Genomic DNA, 17850 nt, shown 5'->3' with positions numbered 1-17850 from the left:
GATATTTCGGGGTTTTATGATACAGAGAGAAATGTGTTTCACTCAGTTCAGCTCTGCCTCTTCAAATTTCAGTCTTCATCATCAACCTGTATATTTGTTTTTATTTCGGTAGATCTCTGTGATCATATGTTCCATCTCACAAATATTGTTGATTGGAAATGTCTAATTCACATATACACTTCACTTCAAAGAAAATACCCACAAGTACGACGTCACAATAATAATCAATTTGCATAGCCAGCAACTGTATTTATAATCAGTAAAACCACCTTCTTAAGACGTCACCTGATGGCTTTTCTGTAGCTTCCCTCTAAGACCTGTTGACCAAAAATTAGATGTTTTCTTTGACTTGGAAATTTAATTTTAATCACTTTGATGAATCTCTGCATTAACTACATTTTTGCTCTTCTCTAGGAATCGATTGATCCAAAGCCCTTTAACTGAGAAATGTCAATTTGGACCAGTAAATACCCAGATGCCAATAAATTCATACCCAAAGCAAAAGGTATTTATGTAACTCTATTATGTAAGGTGTATCACTGGAATTTGACTAGACTGATGGAGACTTGAGAAAACAATAATTCAAGTGTAGGTTATATTGGTTTTTCTGTGTCAAAGCTCTCTGCTGTTTCCAAATATTTAGTCAAGTTACTTTTCCTTTTGCTGATAGTTCTAACATCTAAAAATCTTACAGTTTGCTGTGATCTAAAAATGGTAGCATAAGCAGTTGAAATTCAAAATATATTTCAGATTTCCTAGAGGAAGGAACTCCTAGGAGGAAAGAGAATGAGCAGTAGCGCTGTACAGAGATGAAGACTCATTCCTAGACCACAAACAACACGAAAACAATAACCACACTTACTGACAGCTAGTCAACTCTTCCGCATGGTGACTTCATATGAGCTCCAACAAGTATAAAACTTCATGTGTGCACACAGCTTCCTCTTTCTTTTTCAGAGCAACAATTGGTTTTAGCTGCCAGCCTGAGAGTTTACAGCTCAATGTGTAAAAAAAGGATATTGAAAAATGGAAAAATGAGCAACTAAGCCATATTGACACCCATGTCTTCAATGCCATCTGTCCAAAGGTTGGCCATTTGGGGTTTGGGATTCTAACTGAAATATAGGTATTTATAAAAATTTGAAAAAGATTTTTAACTCATATATAAACATCTATTAGAATACAACCAATGATTAATAGACTAAGTTAAAACTTCCCAAGAAAACTAGACGGGAAAGAGAATAAATGACACTGGAGGGTTCAAGGAATGATTCAAAACAGTTGTTGACCAGAGTAAATATTAAAATGCAATAACTTCCTAATTTAACTAGCATATAAACTTTCTGAAACCTTGGCCTATTATACCTTCTTTAAAAGGTCGTCTGAGGCCAAACCCATAAAAAGTGCACATTTTGTCCATATATTACATGATATTTGTGATTCTGTAAAGAATTAGGCTCTGTTATTTAATTTTGCCCTAGACTCTTTAATAAAATTGTTTTAAAACCATGCAAATTATATAAGTCAGCTAATTACTTATAGAATGTGATCAGGCATGTTCACAATAAAGAAAATTATTCTGGTTGACATCGATAAATTTCAAGGGTTAAATAATGTGATAAAGAATATATTATCTGAAGAATTTTACACTAAATGTTGCGAAATGCATTTAGGATAGTCAGTCGGTCCACAAACCTACCACGGCCAGGGAATTGATTTTGACTCATAGCAACTCTGAATCAGACATAAAAGAACTGTTCCATACCTCTTACAAGATTGTTAATCATATGGAAATAGACAGTCCCGGCTTTCTCTCATGGAATATCAATTCCAAAACCTTGCTACAACTTCCCAGTGCTTGCCCACAATCCAACCAAACCAGTAGGCAAACACTGCTATTCTCATTTACTCTCAGTTACAAACAACTGACACTAATTTGGGTAAATTTTTTTCTTGCTCTAAATAAGTCAGAAGTAGCATACATATCCTTTGAAACAAGCACTGAAATGTGAGACTTACCTTGATGGTGGGGTAGCATGTAGAATGTAAATCTACCTGAGTGTCTGGTAAGAGGCATAGAGAGAGTGTTGTTATAGATGCCAGTGACCCCGAATCATGGGAGTGCCCTAGTTAATTGTAAAATTAAGTCCACAATGGTGGTCACTAGCTCCCTTTGTTCTCACCAGATGCCTGAGGTTTATTTGCAGATCTTCATATGCTTTCCATTCATCAAATCATTTTTCTTCTGAAAGTCCAGTCTCAGTTCCTCATCGTTTGTTCTGTCTTTCTTCTTCCTATTTGTGAATTCTCTAATAGCACACTGGTAAAGCCATGGAATGGAAGAGATTTGGCAGCTCTTAGGATCCTTTGTCAATATCACACTGTGATGTATTTGCCTATAGTTTGTCACACTGCTTTCTATCTCTGCAATCCGGACACTGCCCTCTTTACAGATGTCTAACAGAGCACACGGCAGTGTAGTCATCATCCAGCACACTTACAGCAAGGTTTCTGGCATTCAGGGACCCAGGTTTCATTTCCTGAGCTCAAATACGAGAGGCAAACTGCCAGCCCCTGTTTTAATGTTTCCTAATGGGGGTGTGGAAAGGAGGAGGGGTTAAGGACATGGATTGATGTTCCCATCTACTGCACTAAACCCTGAAAGACTCAGAAGATTAATGGCAGCCCTCATGGGTTTATCCACAATACTGAATGCCCTGAATAATTACTACATTTATAAAAATCTGCACACCTTGTCCGATTTTTCTTCTCTATTTCTTGTCTCTTGCAAACAAAGCCTTACACTCAAGTTTCATTTTTCAAGTCAAGGTATTTTCTTGTTGACCATGTTTGAAAACATGTAAAGTCCGTTTAAATCAACTATGTCCCTGTATAATTTCTAATCTAATTAAATAAGTATTTTAAACTTAATTATGTACTCTTTCATCATATTTATATTTCAGATGCTTGCAGCCTCATTCTTCTCATTTTAATTTAATTTTGTTTATTTTATAATGTCAAGAATGGTATCAGTGTGATAAGTACGAGTGTATATTTCAAGAACCTTAGCATACTGTGCAATGGGTAGTTTGCTTCACATTTCAAAACTCTTCCCTCCATCTTATAGTTCACACTCACCCTACCTTCTATCCAGATTTCTCATTTCCTTTGAAAATGTACATGTTATATGTATTATCTATGTAAAGGAATCATGACCAGTGCTTTCAAAATTAATATCCCTCATTTTATTGTGTTTTACATGAAGGTCACACAGCATATTAAATTGGATTTCAACAACATTATATAAAGTGGTCAGGGACATTTCTTACAATTTTTATATAAGTAGACAACATCTTGATGAACTGAGAAAAGACCAAAGTTTTAAGTTTTATATAATTCTGGAGTCAGTATTCATTAAAGCAGAGAAAAAATTAAATGACATATTTCATTGGACTAATGTACTACTAAAGATCTCTTTAAAGTATTGAGGGACAAAATTGTCACTTTAAGGACTAAGGTATGCCTGACCCAGGTCATACTATATTCAATCTCATATGCATGTAAAAATTTAGCAGTGAATAAGAAGACCAAAGAAGAATTGATACCTTTCTATGAAGATGTTGGTGAAGAATGTTGCAAGTACCAGGGTCTTCCAGGAGAACAAACAAAACTGTTTTGAAAAAAGTGCAGCTGGAATGTTACCTAGGAACAAGGATGGTGAGTCTTTATCTTTGTACATAAGAAAAGATTTATCCTCAGAAAAAGACACCATGCTTGGTAGAGCTGAAGGTCAGTGAAAACGGAAGACCCATCATGAGATGATTGACAGAGTGGCTGCAACAAAGATCACACAGCGAACAGCAATTGTGATGAGGTTACAGGAGCAGGTAGTGTTTTCTTCCATTGTACATGGGATTACTATTAGTCAGAACTGACACAACAACACCTCATAACAACCACCAAACTAAGTATAATCTACAAATAATAATCTGATTATTTCCATCCCATTTGTTCTGATTCTACTAACCTAGTTCTGCTTTTTCTGTGACTATTTTTATCTCTGATTTAGGTAATGTTTGTCATTTTTCCCATGTCCTTAATTGTTTAAAGGACTAATCTGTTCATTAATAATTTTGATTAATTTAAAAATCAATGTACTATTTGACTAGAAGATGACTGGAAAAAATAACTTCAGTTCCTAGGTCAAGGTGTGTCTTTAGGCAGTAAACTCTGGAATTCCTCTAGTGTATAACTTTTCAGTAGGTGACATTTTTTTTAATGGAATTTATTCTATATTCTTCTCACATTATCTTGGCAACCATCTATTGTTTACCCGGTAAGAATAGTCAGTTGAAAGAGAGAGAATGGGGTAGACAGAAACCATCTGTTCATATGGTCTTATGTTAGAAGAGACTGTGCTTCCTGTGGAATCTGAGTCATGTGAACTAGTTTCTTCTTTGAAATTTTGATTTAGTTATTCTTTAAAGTTTTGCTTTATGAGTGTAAAAATTAATAGGCATATCTTAGATGATCACTCCAAATTTATAAATCCCCACGTGATACTCACCAAACGAGAAGGTAGAATGTCATCTTTGTGTGTGCCAACTGAATAAGCTGTCACTCAAAACTGTGATCTCTTCTCTTTCAACCAGTGAAAATAAGTCCACGAGTATTCAGATATGTTGAAGAGTTTTCCAAAACTGTTCCCCCATGCAACTTGCTATAAATATATATTAACTTATTGGCAGCACTCATAAGTGTTTGTATAAATATGCTTAAACACACACTTAAACATGTACCTTTGTTTACCGCCAAATATTTCCTTATATGCATCAATAACAACCTATATAATCACACCCATATTTTGATTAATTCATTGATATTGTAACACTGTTTATACTATAATATTTTTCTCAACTGTCTTTTTTCAACATGCACATTTTAGTATCTTTATTTACTTTAATCCAGTTGTACCAACTTCACTTATCATTGCATTGCCTCTTTCTTTACCAAAAGTAATAAGAGCCTACTATCTAGAAAGTGACTCTCTTCTCCATTTCCCTGCAGTCCCTGGAAACCATTAAAGAAATTTGTTTTCTTTGTGTGTATACATATTCGTAACTCTTTACAATAGTGACCCAAACCATATGTGTCCTCTAGTTGACATATTTGACTCAGCATGATGTCCTCAGGAATCCACAACATGATATGTCACAGACTGTTATATTTTGTAGTTTTTCAATTATATATATGTATGTAAGATATTTCTACTATTTCTAGGTATTTTTTAAAAAGTATCATATATAGTAGTTATACCATTTTACAATCGCATTAGCTATGTATACGCATTTCAAGCCCCAACATATTGGCAGCATTTTTTATTAGTAATTCTTATCATTGGCCCATTTCCAATGATGATATGGATGGAATTTAATGATCATGAGCATATTTACGTGTATGTCTTGGTGCTTGAATATCCTCTTTGGTATACTAGAGTAATTTTTGATTGGTTTTTGGCTTTTTTGTTGACTTGTTGACATTTCATATTTATATTAAAAATTAGACCATTGCCAACTATTATCTATCATTGAGTCATACTGTAGTGTCTTGTGTTTCTCTGTGATTCTAGAAGTTATATCATTGGTTTTTAAAATACCAGCAGACTCACTTAAAAGATATAGTAGTAAATCTCATCACTATTGGCAGTCAGATTTGTCCCCTATTTTCTGTTTATACATCCCCACCCTCCACCCATCTAGCATAGCCATGCACCAGAATAACTTCATCCCCATCCACAGGAGGATTCAGAAACCCCTAATATGGATTGCATTCCTTCTCTAATTCAAAACTTCCAATCAGAACAAGGTACAGGATCCCTCCAGTATAAATGAAAAAAATGCTCTCAAAAAGGTGTATATATGATTGAATTTCCTTTGTTCCTTCTTCTGTTCTCTTCTCTTCTAAGTCTCTCCATGGCTGGCTCTCTCATGGCCTGTTCTTCTAAACTGGCACTCCAGTGCTCTTCTCTATCAACTGTCTCTTTCACTTGGCTAGTTCTCTAACTTCATACAAAGACTGGCTTTAACATTCCCCCAACCTAACTCCTTTCATCTCATGTCCTGTGATTTCTTATTATGTATAAATCTCATCTCCCTTCATTGAAGAATCTTGCTCCATCTATCATCTCTGAAAAAAAAAACCTAACTAACACCGCACAGAGTGAACGGATTTCAAGAGAGCTTCCAAATGAAGAAAAACGTACTAAGAAGAAATAGGCTACCCACCTCTGAGGAATTAGCCACTGAAACCGTTATAAATAGGACTGAAACATTTCCACATACTGAAAATCTAATGAAGAAAACATAGCATTGTTAGAAATAGTACCAAAAAACAAGCCTAGCAGGTTGGAATTTACTTACAAAGCACAGCTGCCTTCTTACAGTAGAGCCAATCATAGCAAAATGTGTGGAGCTAACCCTGTGGCAGTAAAGTCTTCTGGACCATCATGTGCTGGTGGAATAGAACTCAAAATGAGTAGAAACAGTTGCAAACATCAATGAATAATTGAAACTTGGACTATATCAAGTACGAATCTAGGAAATTGGAAGCTGTCAAAAATAAAACAGAATGAAGAACAATCAATATTCTAGACAGTACTGAGCTGCAGTGTACTGGTATTCGTATTGGACATTTTAAGTCTGAAATTTGTATAACTTACTAAACCAGGAAAGAGAGATGAAAGAGGAATGTCCTCAAAATCATAATCAAGAAGACAGGTGGGAAATAATGGTTAGCTGAGGGACTCACCCATCTATAGCGCCTGTTGCCTAACCTGAAAATTGGGGTGTATGGTGAAGGGAACAGGGAGGTGGAGTCCTGAAATCAGAACTAAGGTACCAGGGTCTCACCTGAACCACTTTTTTTAGTGTGGGATTTCCACTCACAAAGCAAACCAAGAACGCTTTAAAGCACTCTAAAGGGGACAGAATCCCAGACAGGAGGAGAACTCCTCACCAGAGGTCTCCCCTTGGTTGGCTGTCTTGAGCTGACAGACTGGGGAGTGGTGGTGGTGGGTAGCCATAATTTAGAGTAGAAGAAAAAGCAGATTTCTACCTTAGGTAGATTGCAGTATGGGAGAAAACAGGCGGAATGTTGGGAGTTCAGGGAGCTGATTTAGTTCCAATAGGCCGAGAATAAAACAACCCCAATGATAAGGTGGATTTCCCCCTCTGGGGTCAGTCTGAGAGCCCTGAAATCAGAGCATATCACAAGCATAATAAAAAGGGTTAAGGATATATAAGTGGTTTAAAATCCAAACCCCAGTTGATTGCTGAGCTCCAAGGAAAAACTAGGTGGTGGGAGGGAGGGGAGTTTAACATAAGTCAGCCTAAGAAGAAACCCAGCTAAAGAATGCCAGAACTCAGCTACAGGATCTGGTGGCTTTTTGCATGACAAAGACCCAGTTTAGCAAGTGTCAGTCTCAAACAGCAGGAGCTACAGCCCAGAGATGGTGGGAGACAATTTAATTTGACCTTATTATAGCTGGCCAGGCAGATAAAGGAATGGAAAATAAAATCCTCTGTTCTAGTAGGCACCAGCAGACTAGATAGGACAATAAGCCAACATCACCTCTCTGAGACTCTACACATAGCTGGGGAGGCCCTGCCTGCCCTGGGGTTCTAGACAGGACTGTGGGAACACCCAGCCCTGCTGCAGTGCACAAGGAAGGCTTATCAATGTGCTCCAACACTCAGCTGAAGCCTGGCCACTGGTGCGATCTTGCGTTTGAAGTAATCCCACACAACGTCTGTGGAACACTACATCAACCAGTACACCACCCTGCTACTTTAAGGAAGAGTTGGAACTTCTCCAGCCTCACAGATGGTTATCAAGTCTCAGTTATTTCTTTACCTAATACTCTATTTCTTCTCACTCTATTCACTAGTCCTTCTAGCTTCCCCACCACAGCCCGTTTCAATGAGCTCAGGTTTGTGTTGGCTTTTTGTTCCTCTCGTTCTTCTTTATCCCTCCTTATTTTCTTTTTCCCTCTTTCTCCTTTTCTCTTCCACTCTTTCCTATCATATGCCACTACTGGCTTCCAGGTCACCACCCTCTGCTTAGGTCAAATAACCCAAATGGCAGCTGGGACAAACATCTACACCATGTTGTACTGCTGAGGAAACCTCCATTGGACCTCTAAAGCGATATCATCAACTAGGGCAATTCAGACCAGCACCATTGCATTAAAAGGGCACACCAACCTGCCATTGTGGGGCAGGGTCTAAACCCATCTGACTCCACAATCAAGCAATCAGGGATCAGCTATCTCTTTATTCCTTATTTCCTTCTTCTCTCTTCACTCTTCTCTCTTCTCTCTCTCTCTCTCTCTCTCTCTCTCTCTCTCTCTCTCTCTCTCTCTCTCTCCTTCTTTACAATCACAGCCAATATTCATGAACACAGTTGGGGTTTTTCCCCTTCTTTCACTGAATTCTCTTTTTCTTTCTTTCCTCTTTCTTTCTTTGTTATCTTTCATTCTCTTTCTGCTTGTATGATTCTCTCTTGTCCCTCTCATTCCTTTCACATGCCACTGCTGGTTCCCAGTCCCCTACAATGTTGCTAGGGAAATTCTGTCCGCCCAGTGGGCAGCATGACCCCTAAGACAGTGCAGCACACAGGATGAGTCAGTATAACACATAGCATAGCATGGGATGAGCTATTTCTTTTTCTAATTTTAAAAATTCTCTCTCTACTTATCCTTCCTTTTCTTTTCATTTCTTTCTTTGTTTGTGTTCATCTTGCATCTTTCTTCTTTTCTCCTCTTCCTCCAGCTCTTCTCTATTTCCTACCACTGTCTAAGCAGTTCATTTCTCCCTCCTTGATAGTTTCTTTTTCTTACTTTTTTTTCATTTTTGTTTACTGTGTGCATTTTAATTATGTGTGTGGGAGTGGGTGTCAGATTGTTTGGCATTGTTTCTCCAGTCTGTGTCTTCCTTTCTCTTTTTCATCCCCTTCCACTTTCTTTCCTGTCACAAGTCACTAATGGCCTCCAGGTCACTTGCCTCTGCGTAGGGCAACTCTGAAGGCCCAACTGGGGGATCTTCAACCCGCATTTATTGGCTTGGCATGTAGTTGGGGAATTCATGCTCATTCTCTTCCACACACCAAACAGCAGGGTGTTCTCTCCCAGAATATGTTGGAGCATCCCCAGCCTAAATTCTGGGAACCTACAAGTGATAAGGGGAAACACCTGACAACCACTGGTGGGGCTCCATGTTACTGTGGGAAAATCCAAGGAGGGTATACCCACACGCACTCCTCAGCACTCCAGTTATAAAGGAAAAGACCGCAGGCTAGCCAACATGCTCCAAGAACTGTGAAGCCTACTTAGAGATTGACCAGAGAAGCGACACACTCCTGGGCCCACAACAACCCAACCAGTGTCACATGAGAGGAATATTCAACACACATTCCAAGTAACTGAATACTGGACAGCTAGAATAAGAGTGAAACCACAAGAATATATAGCGATAGCCTGACCCCTCAGTATAGCTACCAACAGGTAGTTCAGGGAAGTACTCATACGAATCCCCAAAGAGAGTCTCCAGAGCCCTAGGACTCAGGAAAATGGCTCCAGGCTCCTCTAAAACAACCCATAAACAGCAACCAGTTTTAACAGCTTCAACTAAAAAGCAGGAAAAACAGAATACTATGCCCGAAGAAGTCATGACATTAAGCATGGGCACAGAATAAGCAGGTATTGACCTTCCACAAAAATAAATTTTCAAAATGCTGCTTAAAGTTATAAAGGATATGAGGAAAGCAACGCAAAAAAAAGTAGAAATGATAGAGGAGATAAAGGCAACCCACCAAATGGAAACACAAGAATTAAGGGAAGAAATAACAAAATCCAGTAATAAATTGGCAGACATTGACAATAGGCTCGAGGAGGCAGAGAATAGCATGAGTGGCCTAGAGGATAACCAAGCAGATCTCAGCAAACGGGAAAAAGCATTCAAATACAACAATCAAAGAATCTGAAGAAGAATTGAAAGCCATGTCTGATGCTATGAAAAGAAACAATAGCAGAATAATTGGACTACCAGAACAAGACACAACAAAGAAGTAAACAGTGAAAATAGCAAGGTAATTCTTAGAGAAAAACTTCCAGAGCTTAATAAATGAAAATCAGGTAACCATTGAAGAGGCTGAGATAACACCAGTCAGACTCAATCCCAAGAAGAGGTCACGAAGACCAATAATTGTCAAATTATCCAACTATGAGGAAAGGAGATCATAAAGGCAGCTAGGGAAAACCAAAGAGTCAGATGTAAAGGTACCCCAATAAGAGTATGTTCAGATCTCTCAGTGGAAACGATGAAGAAGAGGAGGGTATGGATTAACATATTCCAAATATTGAAGGAAAACAACGCAAACTCAATAATACTTTAACCAGCCAAATGGTCTAATAAGATAGATGGAGAAGAGGCTTCCCAGACTAGGGAAACCTCAAAGAATACATAAAAAGAAACCCAGCCATACAAAAGATACTTGCTGATCCAGTAAGGGCAGAACATCAAAACTCACCAAGGGCAAATAATCATCACATCGAATAACTGCACCCATTGAGCGACAAAGAGGAAAGAGCCCCCAGAATAACATCAGTTCAATTGTGGAAAGAAGGAAAACATAAACCACATGCACACACAATGCACAAGATAGGTAGATAGGAAAATGTCCAACATAAAAGGTACAAGATGACCCCACAGAGTCCACAGAAGTATAAAATAACACTGAAATCAATGGCCTGAACTCAGACATTAAAAGGCAGAGGCTAAGAGACTGGGTCAAAAACATAATCTTTCAATCTGCTGCCTCCAGGAGACTCATCTCAAGGTTACCGAAAAAAGAGGTTGAGAATTAAAGACTGAAGAAAAATATACCAAGCAAATGGTAAAGCGAAAAAAGCAGGGGTGGCAATCTTAATATCTGATCAAATTGACCTCATGATGCAGGCCATAACAAGAGACCAGGAGGGACACTATATAATTTTCAAGGGAACAAAAGACCAAGAAGCATTGAGCATAATAAACATATATGAACCTAATGAGAGACCTGCGAAATGTGTAAATCAAACACTCCAAAAGTTGAAAAAAGAGATCACAGACTCAACATTTATAATTGGTGACTTTAATACACCACTCTCTGAAAAAGGCAGATCATTTGGGAAAGAAACTGAACAAGGAGACTACAGATCTAAATAGCACAATTTGACAACTTGACTTGATAGACATTTGGAGAGCTTTCCACCCACATGCAAAAAAAATTCCATTATTTTCAAGCTCATGTGGCATATATTAGACCACATTCTGGGACACAGGTCGAACTTGAGTAAATTCAAGCACATAGAGGTTATACAGATATCTCTCCCTGATCATTGCGACATAAAGCTGGAAATTAACAGGACAGTGAAGAAAACAAGGGGACACAATTGGAGGATGAAAAACTTCCTATTGTAAAAGGAATGAGTATTGACCCAGATCAGAGATGAAATCTGAAATATTCTAGAATTGTCAACCTTTTATTTTGCTAGACACATATATAACTACTAAAAGTTACTGATGATGTCCAAGTAGACAAACACACACACACACACACACACACAAAGTGCCTTTAATAAGAGAAAAATCCTACAACAATTCAGTATTACATTTAGAATAAACCCCAGCCAACTTTTAAAATGACTCATGTTCACTTTGATCACTACATATTTCCTTATCTCACAAAATTCTTTATTCAAACCCTATTAAATCAACAAACAAGTGTGGATTTCCCGTAACTTACACTCTGGGCATTACATCAACTCAATCTACCTTGGAATGGTAGGTCATTAGATCTTTTCTGCTCATTCCTATCCCCCCAAATTAGACCGATTGGAAAACAAAACAAAATCAGCTATCCTGACAACTCTCAATTAGATAAATAGTGCTTCCATGCCTGTACATTTACATGCCTGTAAAATTTTTTCCTTCTTGTCTCAGGAATTAAAAGCCATAGATCCATTAAACTGTGTTGAATTTATTACAAAATCATTATTCTCTAACACAATGTTTATAATATTGTAGCCCACTGATAACATTTGAAGAATTAGATACATAAGTAAATGGTAGATGTAGTAGAAATGATTCTGATATGAAAGATAGCATAACTGAATGTGCAATTACTATGTGCTTTATTCCTCTAATAACTCTGGGAATGTATTTAATAGTGTAGACGTTTTATCTCATCAGGTATATAAAGGATTTGGGGATGGTTTAAGACCCATTTTATCTTTTTTTATTTTTCAAAATGAATGCGATACTACTGAAAAAGAAAAAGTGCTAGGTAGCAACTTGTATTTTAGAATACATGAACATTCCAGAGCAAGAAGTTTTGGATGCATTAAATTTAAATGTAAAGAAGGCATAATTCATAAATCCTTCTCAGGATGAATTATTGGAGGAAGAATGTTAACCAGGAACTAGAAATTAAAGGAGTGAAAAGATTTGCATATTTATTATGTTTCTTGCTCTTTCTACCATCCTCACATTAAAGGATCCACAATATCTTTGAGTTTTAGATGTTCTAAGATAGAAGGATGTGAAAACCAGTTTCCATGGAGATACATTTTAAGAAGCAGTTAAATGGAAATCCCAAGCATTGCAGATAACCAAGGTATTTGTGATGTTTTTTAGAGAGATAATTATTATTGCACAAAAAGTCATGAATATATTAGCTGGCTTGCTTGTTAAAAGTGGAACATTTTCACAAAATGACTGCGCATCTGCTTGTTCTTTAACCCATAGACAAGTGGATTAAGAAATGGAGGGACCAGCAAGTAAATGCTAGAAAAGAGAATGTGGATATAAGGGGGGATATGAGAATCAAACCTATGTGTACAGAAAGAGAAGAAGGCTAGGAGATAGAACTGGAGGAAGACACAAATGTGGGTGACACAAGTATCAAATGCTTTAAACCTCGCTTCCTTCTGGGGCAGACGTAAGATGGTGGTCAATATCTGGATGTAGGACAAGGAAATGAATATGACGTCAAATCCTCCAGCTGTAAAGGCCACAAATAAACCATAGATATTGTTGACCCAAATATTACCTGCAGCAAGCTTCACAATCGCCATATGCTCACAGTAGGAGTGCGAGATGACAGTTGTGTGATAATATTTAAGGCGGCTCTTTATCAGTATTATGCAGGGGGTGATAAGGGCAGCAGCCCTGAGAGTTACTGCAGTACCTATTTGGATGACCAGCCGGAAGGTTAAGATGGTGGCATGCCTCAGAGGGTAACAGATGGCGATGTAACGATCGAAAGCCATTGCAAGGAGGATGCCTGACTCAATTATCTGAAAAGTGTGTATAAACCACATTTGAAGCAAACAAGAATCAAAATAAATTTCTGGCATGTGAAACCAGAACACGCCAAGCATCTTGGGTATAATGCTCATAGCAAGTCCAATATCGGTGGTTCCAAGCATGCCGAGGAAGATGTACATAGGCTCATGGAGGCTGCGTTCTGATTGTATGACGGTCAGCAGCAAGAAGTTTCCAATCATTGCAATGAGATACATGACAAAGAATGGGATCCCAATCCAGCACTGCACAGACTCCAGCCCTGGGATCCCTACTAAAGTCAACACAGAGGGCATGAAGACAGTAAAATTGGAAATGAACATGATATCCTGGGGTCTTCTGATACAAAGACGTGTTTCACTCAGTTCAGCTCTGCCCCTTCAAATTACACTCTTTGTCATCAATCTGTATATTTAATCTGTCTTGTTTCAGTAGATCTCTGTGAACATAATATCTACCTCACAAATATTGTTGATAGGAAAAGTCCAATTCATATATACACATCACTTCAAAGAAAACACAAAGAATCACCACATCACAATTATATTCAGTTTACATGGCAAGTAGACTGTATTTATTGTCAGTAAATCACATGCTTAAGACATCAACTGCTGGTTTTTCTGTGACTTCCCTCTAAGACCTGTGGACCAAAAATTAGATGTTATTATTTTACTTGGGAACTGAATTTAAATCAGTTTGATGAATCTCTGCTCTTCTCTAGTCATCTATTGATCCAAATCCTCCTTAACAGAGAAATGTCCATTTGGACCAGTAAATACCCAGATGCCAGCAAATTGATATCCAGAGCAAAAGGTATTTATGTAACTATATTATGTAAGGTGTATTATGTGAATTTGGTTAGACTAATAGAGACTTGAAGAAAAAACAATTCAAGTTAAGGTTATATTGACTTTTTCTTGTCAAAGTTCTCTGCTGTTTTCAGATATTTAGTTGAGTTACTCTTCCTTTTGCTGATAGTCCTAACAGCTAAAATACTTACAGTTAGCTGTGAGCTAAAAATCGCAGAGTAACCAGTTGAAATTCAAGATATATTGCAGATTTCCTAGAGGAAAGGAACTCCTAGGAGAAAAGAGAAGGAGATGTAGCACTCTATGGCAATAAAAACTCGTTCCTAGATCACAAACAACACATAAACAATAACCAAACTTACTGACAGCTAGTCAACTCTTCTGCATGGTGACTTCATATGAGCTCCAACAAGTATAAATCTTCATGTGTTCACACAGCTTCCTCTTTCTTTTTCAGAGCAACAATTGGTTTTAGTTGCCAGCCTGAGAGTTTACAGCTCAATGTGCAAACAAAGGATACAGAAAAATGGAAAAATGAGCAACTAAGCCATATAGATACCGACGTCTTCAATGCCATCTGTTCAAGATTTTGTCATTTGACGTCTTTTGTTCTAACAGAAATATTGGTAATTATAAAAATGTGGAACACATTTTGAACTAATACATAAACATCTATTAGATTTCAATCAATGATTAATAGACTAAGTTACAGGTTTCCTAACTTAAAGAAGAACTATGCAGGAAAGAAATGAGGTGACACTGGAGGGTGCAAGAAATAATTGGAAAGAGTTGTTGATGAGAGTAAATATTAAAATGTAATAATTTCCCAGTTTAATTGACAAATGAACTTTCTATAGCCTTGGCCTATTATACCGTCTTTAAAGTTCTTCTGTAACCAATACCCTAAAAAATGTACATTTTGTCTTTTGTAGTTTCTAAAGCCATGTATTATGTGATATTTGTGATTCTGTAAAGAATAGGGTTCTGTTATTTAATTCTTCTCTAGACCCTTTAATAAAATTGTTTTCAAACCATGCAAGTGATTAAATTCAACAAGTGATCAATGTCAGCATATTACTTACTGAATGTGCTCAGGCATGATCCTAATAAATATAACCATTCTCGTTGATGTGATAAATTTCAAGGGGGGAAATGAAGTGAGAAAGGGATGTCTTATCTGAGGAAGATCACACTAAATATCGTGCTGTGCATTTAGTATAGTCAGTACACAACCATCCACGGCCATGGAATTGATTTTGACTCAGAGCAACTCTGACTCAGACAGAGTAGAAGTGTTCCACACCGCTTCCAAGAGTGTTAATCATATGGAAATAGAGAGTCCTGGCTTTCTCCCATGGAATATCAATTCCAATGCCTTGCTGCGAGGAGCCCAATGCTTGCCCACAGCCCAACCAAACCAGTGGGCAACCAATCATTTACTCTTATTCTCATTTACTCTCAGTTACAGACAACTGACTCTAATGGTGGTGAGAATTTTTCTTCCCCTAAATAAGTCAGAAGTAGTTTACATGTCCTTTGAGACAAGGACTAAACTGTAAGACTTACCTTAATCATATGATGCAAATGGTGGGGTGGCATGTGGAATGTAATATCTACCTAAGTGCCAGGTAAGAGGCATAGAGAGAGTGTTGTTACAGAAGCCAGTGACCCCATATCATGGGAGAGCATTTGTTAATTGTAAAATTAAGTCCGCAATGGTTGTCTCAATCTCCCTTTGTTCTCACCAGATGCCTGAGGTGTATTTCCCGATCTTCATATACTTTCCAGTCATCAAATCATTTTTCTTCTGAAAGTCCAGTCTCAGTTCCTCATCGTTTGTTCTGTCTTTCTTCTTCCTATTTGTGAATTCTCTAACAGCACACTGGTAATGCCATGGAACGGAAGAGATTTGGAAGCTGTTAGGATCCTTTGTCAATATCAAACTGAGATGTATTTTTCTATAGTTTGTAACACTGCTTTCTATCTCTACAATCCAGACACCGTCCTCTTTACAGATGTCTAACAGAGCACACAGCAGTGTAGTCATCATCCAGCACACTTACAGCAAGGTTTCTGGCATTCAGGGACCCAGGTTTCATTTCCTGAGCTCAAATAGGAGAAGCAAACTGCCAGCCCCTGTTTTAATGTTTCCTAATGGGGGTGTGGAAAGGAGGAGGGATTAAGGACGAGGATGGATGGATTTCCCCATCCACTTGACTAAACCCTGAGAGGCTCATAAGGTTTAATGGCAGCCCTCATGGGTTTATCCACACAACTGAATTCCCTGAATAATTGCTACACTTCTAGAAATCTCCACGCCTTGTCCTGTTTTTCTTCTCCATTTCTTTTCTACTGCAAATTAAATTTTACACCCAAGTTTTATTTTTTAAGCCAAGGTACTTTCTTGTGGATCAAGTTTGAAAACATGCAAAGCCTATTTAAATATGCCCTGTATAATTCTATTCTACTTCAATAAGTTTTTGTAACTTAATTACTTGCCTATCGTCATAATTGATAGTTCAGTTTCCTCCAGCCTCACTCTTCCCATTTTAATTTTCTCTTGATTATTTATATAAAGTCAACAATATTGTCATTGGGATCAGTATTAGTTTATATTGCTTTGGGTAGGTTGATGCATCTCTTAATACTCTTCCCTCTAACTTACCGTTCACTGCCTCCCTACCTTCTATCCAGACTTCTCCTTTCCTTTCAAAATGTACATGTGATATAAATTTTATATGTGATGAAATCATGCCCAGTGCTTTAAACAATACTATTCCTCATTTTATCGTGTTTTACATGAAGCTCACATAGCATAGTAAATTGGATTTAAACTATTTTATATAAATTATATACAATTTTTACATATTGCATCAGTAGACAACATCATGATGAACTGAGAAAAGGTCAAAGTTTTCAGAGCTGTATTTAATTCTGGAGTCACTATTCCTTAAAGCAGACAAGAAATTAAGTGACATTTTGCATTGGGCAAATGTATTACCAAAGACCTCTGTCAAGCATTGAAGAACAAAGGTGTCACTTTAAGGACTAAGGTATGCCTGCCCCAGGTCATAGTATTTCCAATCTCATATGCATGTGAAAATCGAACAGTGAATACGAACCAAAGAAGAATTGTTATCTTTGATTGAAGACGCTAGTTAATAATTTTGCAAGTACCAGTGTCTTCTAGGAGAACAAACAAAACTTTTGAAAGAAGTACAGCGAGAATTTTATCTAGAAGCCTAAGATGGTGAGACTTTATCTTTGTACATAAGAAAGGACTAACCCCTTGAAAAAGACACCATGCTTGGTACAGCTGAAGGTCAGTGAAAGAGGAAGACCCATCATGAGATGATTGACATAGTGGCTGCAACAAAGCTCTCACAGCGAACAGCAATTGAAATGAGGTTACAGGACCAGGTGGTGTTTTCTTCTGTTGTACATGCGATTACTATGAGGCATAGCTGACTCAGCATCACCTAATAGCACCTAAGTGTAATCTACAAATTTAAATCCGATTATTTCCATCCTATTTGTTGTTTCCATTAATCTTTTTCCGTTCTCTTCTTTGACTTCTTATCTTTGATTTGGAGAAATGTTCACCATATACTTAAGTGTTTAAAGGACTACTCTGTTCATGA

The 17850-nt window shown here is 37.6% G+C and overlaps 1 protein-coding gene across 1 annotated transcript; it reads right to left on the bottom strand.

Moving 5' to 3' along the window:
• Positions 1–12784: 12784 nt before the first annotated feature.
• LOC142445879 (olfactory receptor 52A1-like) lies at positions 12785–13723 on the bottom strand. The gene has a single exon (XM_075547752.1). The coding sequence runs from the start codon at positions 13721–13723 to the stop codon at positions 12785–12787; it is 939 nt and encodes a 312-aa protein (XP_075403867.1).
• Between the last annotated feature and the right edge of the window lie 4127 nt (positions 13724–17850).

This window comes from Tenrec ecaudatus, chromosome 4 (assembly GCF_050624435.1).
Source record: "Tenrec ecaudatus isolate mTenEca1 chromosome 4, mTenEca1.hap1, whole genome shotgun sequence".
Classification (NCBI taxonomy): Eukaryota; Metazoa; Chordata; class Mammalia; order Afrosoricida; family Tenrecidae; genus Tenrec; species Tenrec ecaudatus.
The sequence above is the reverse complement of the archived record's forward strand: the minus strand, read 5'-3'. Positions and strand labels throughout refer to the sequence as shown.

Coding starts and splice junctions, on each gene's coding strand:
- LOC142445879 (XM_075547752.1), bottom strand. CDS start 13,723: ATGTTCATTTCCAATTTTACTGTCTTCATGCCCTCTGTGTTGACTTTA.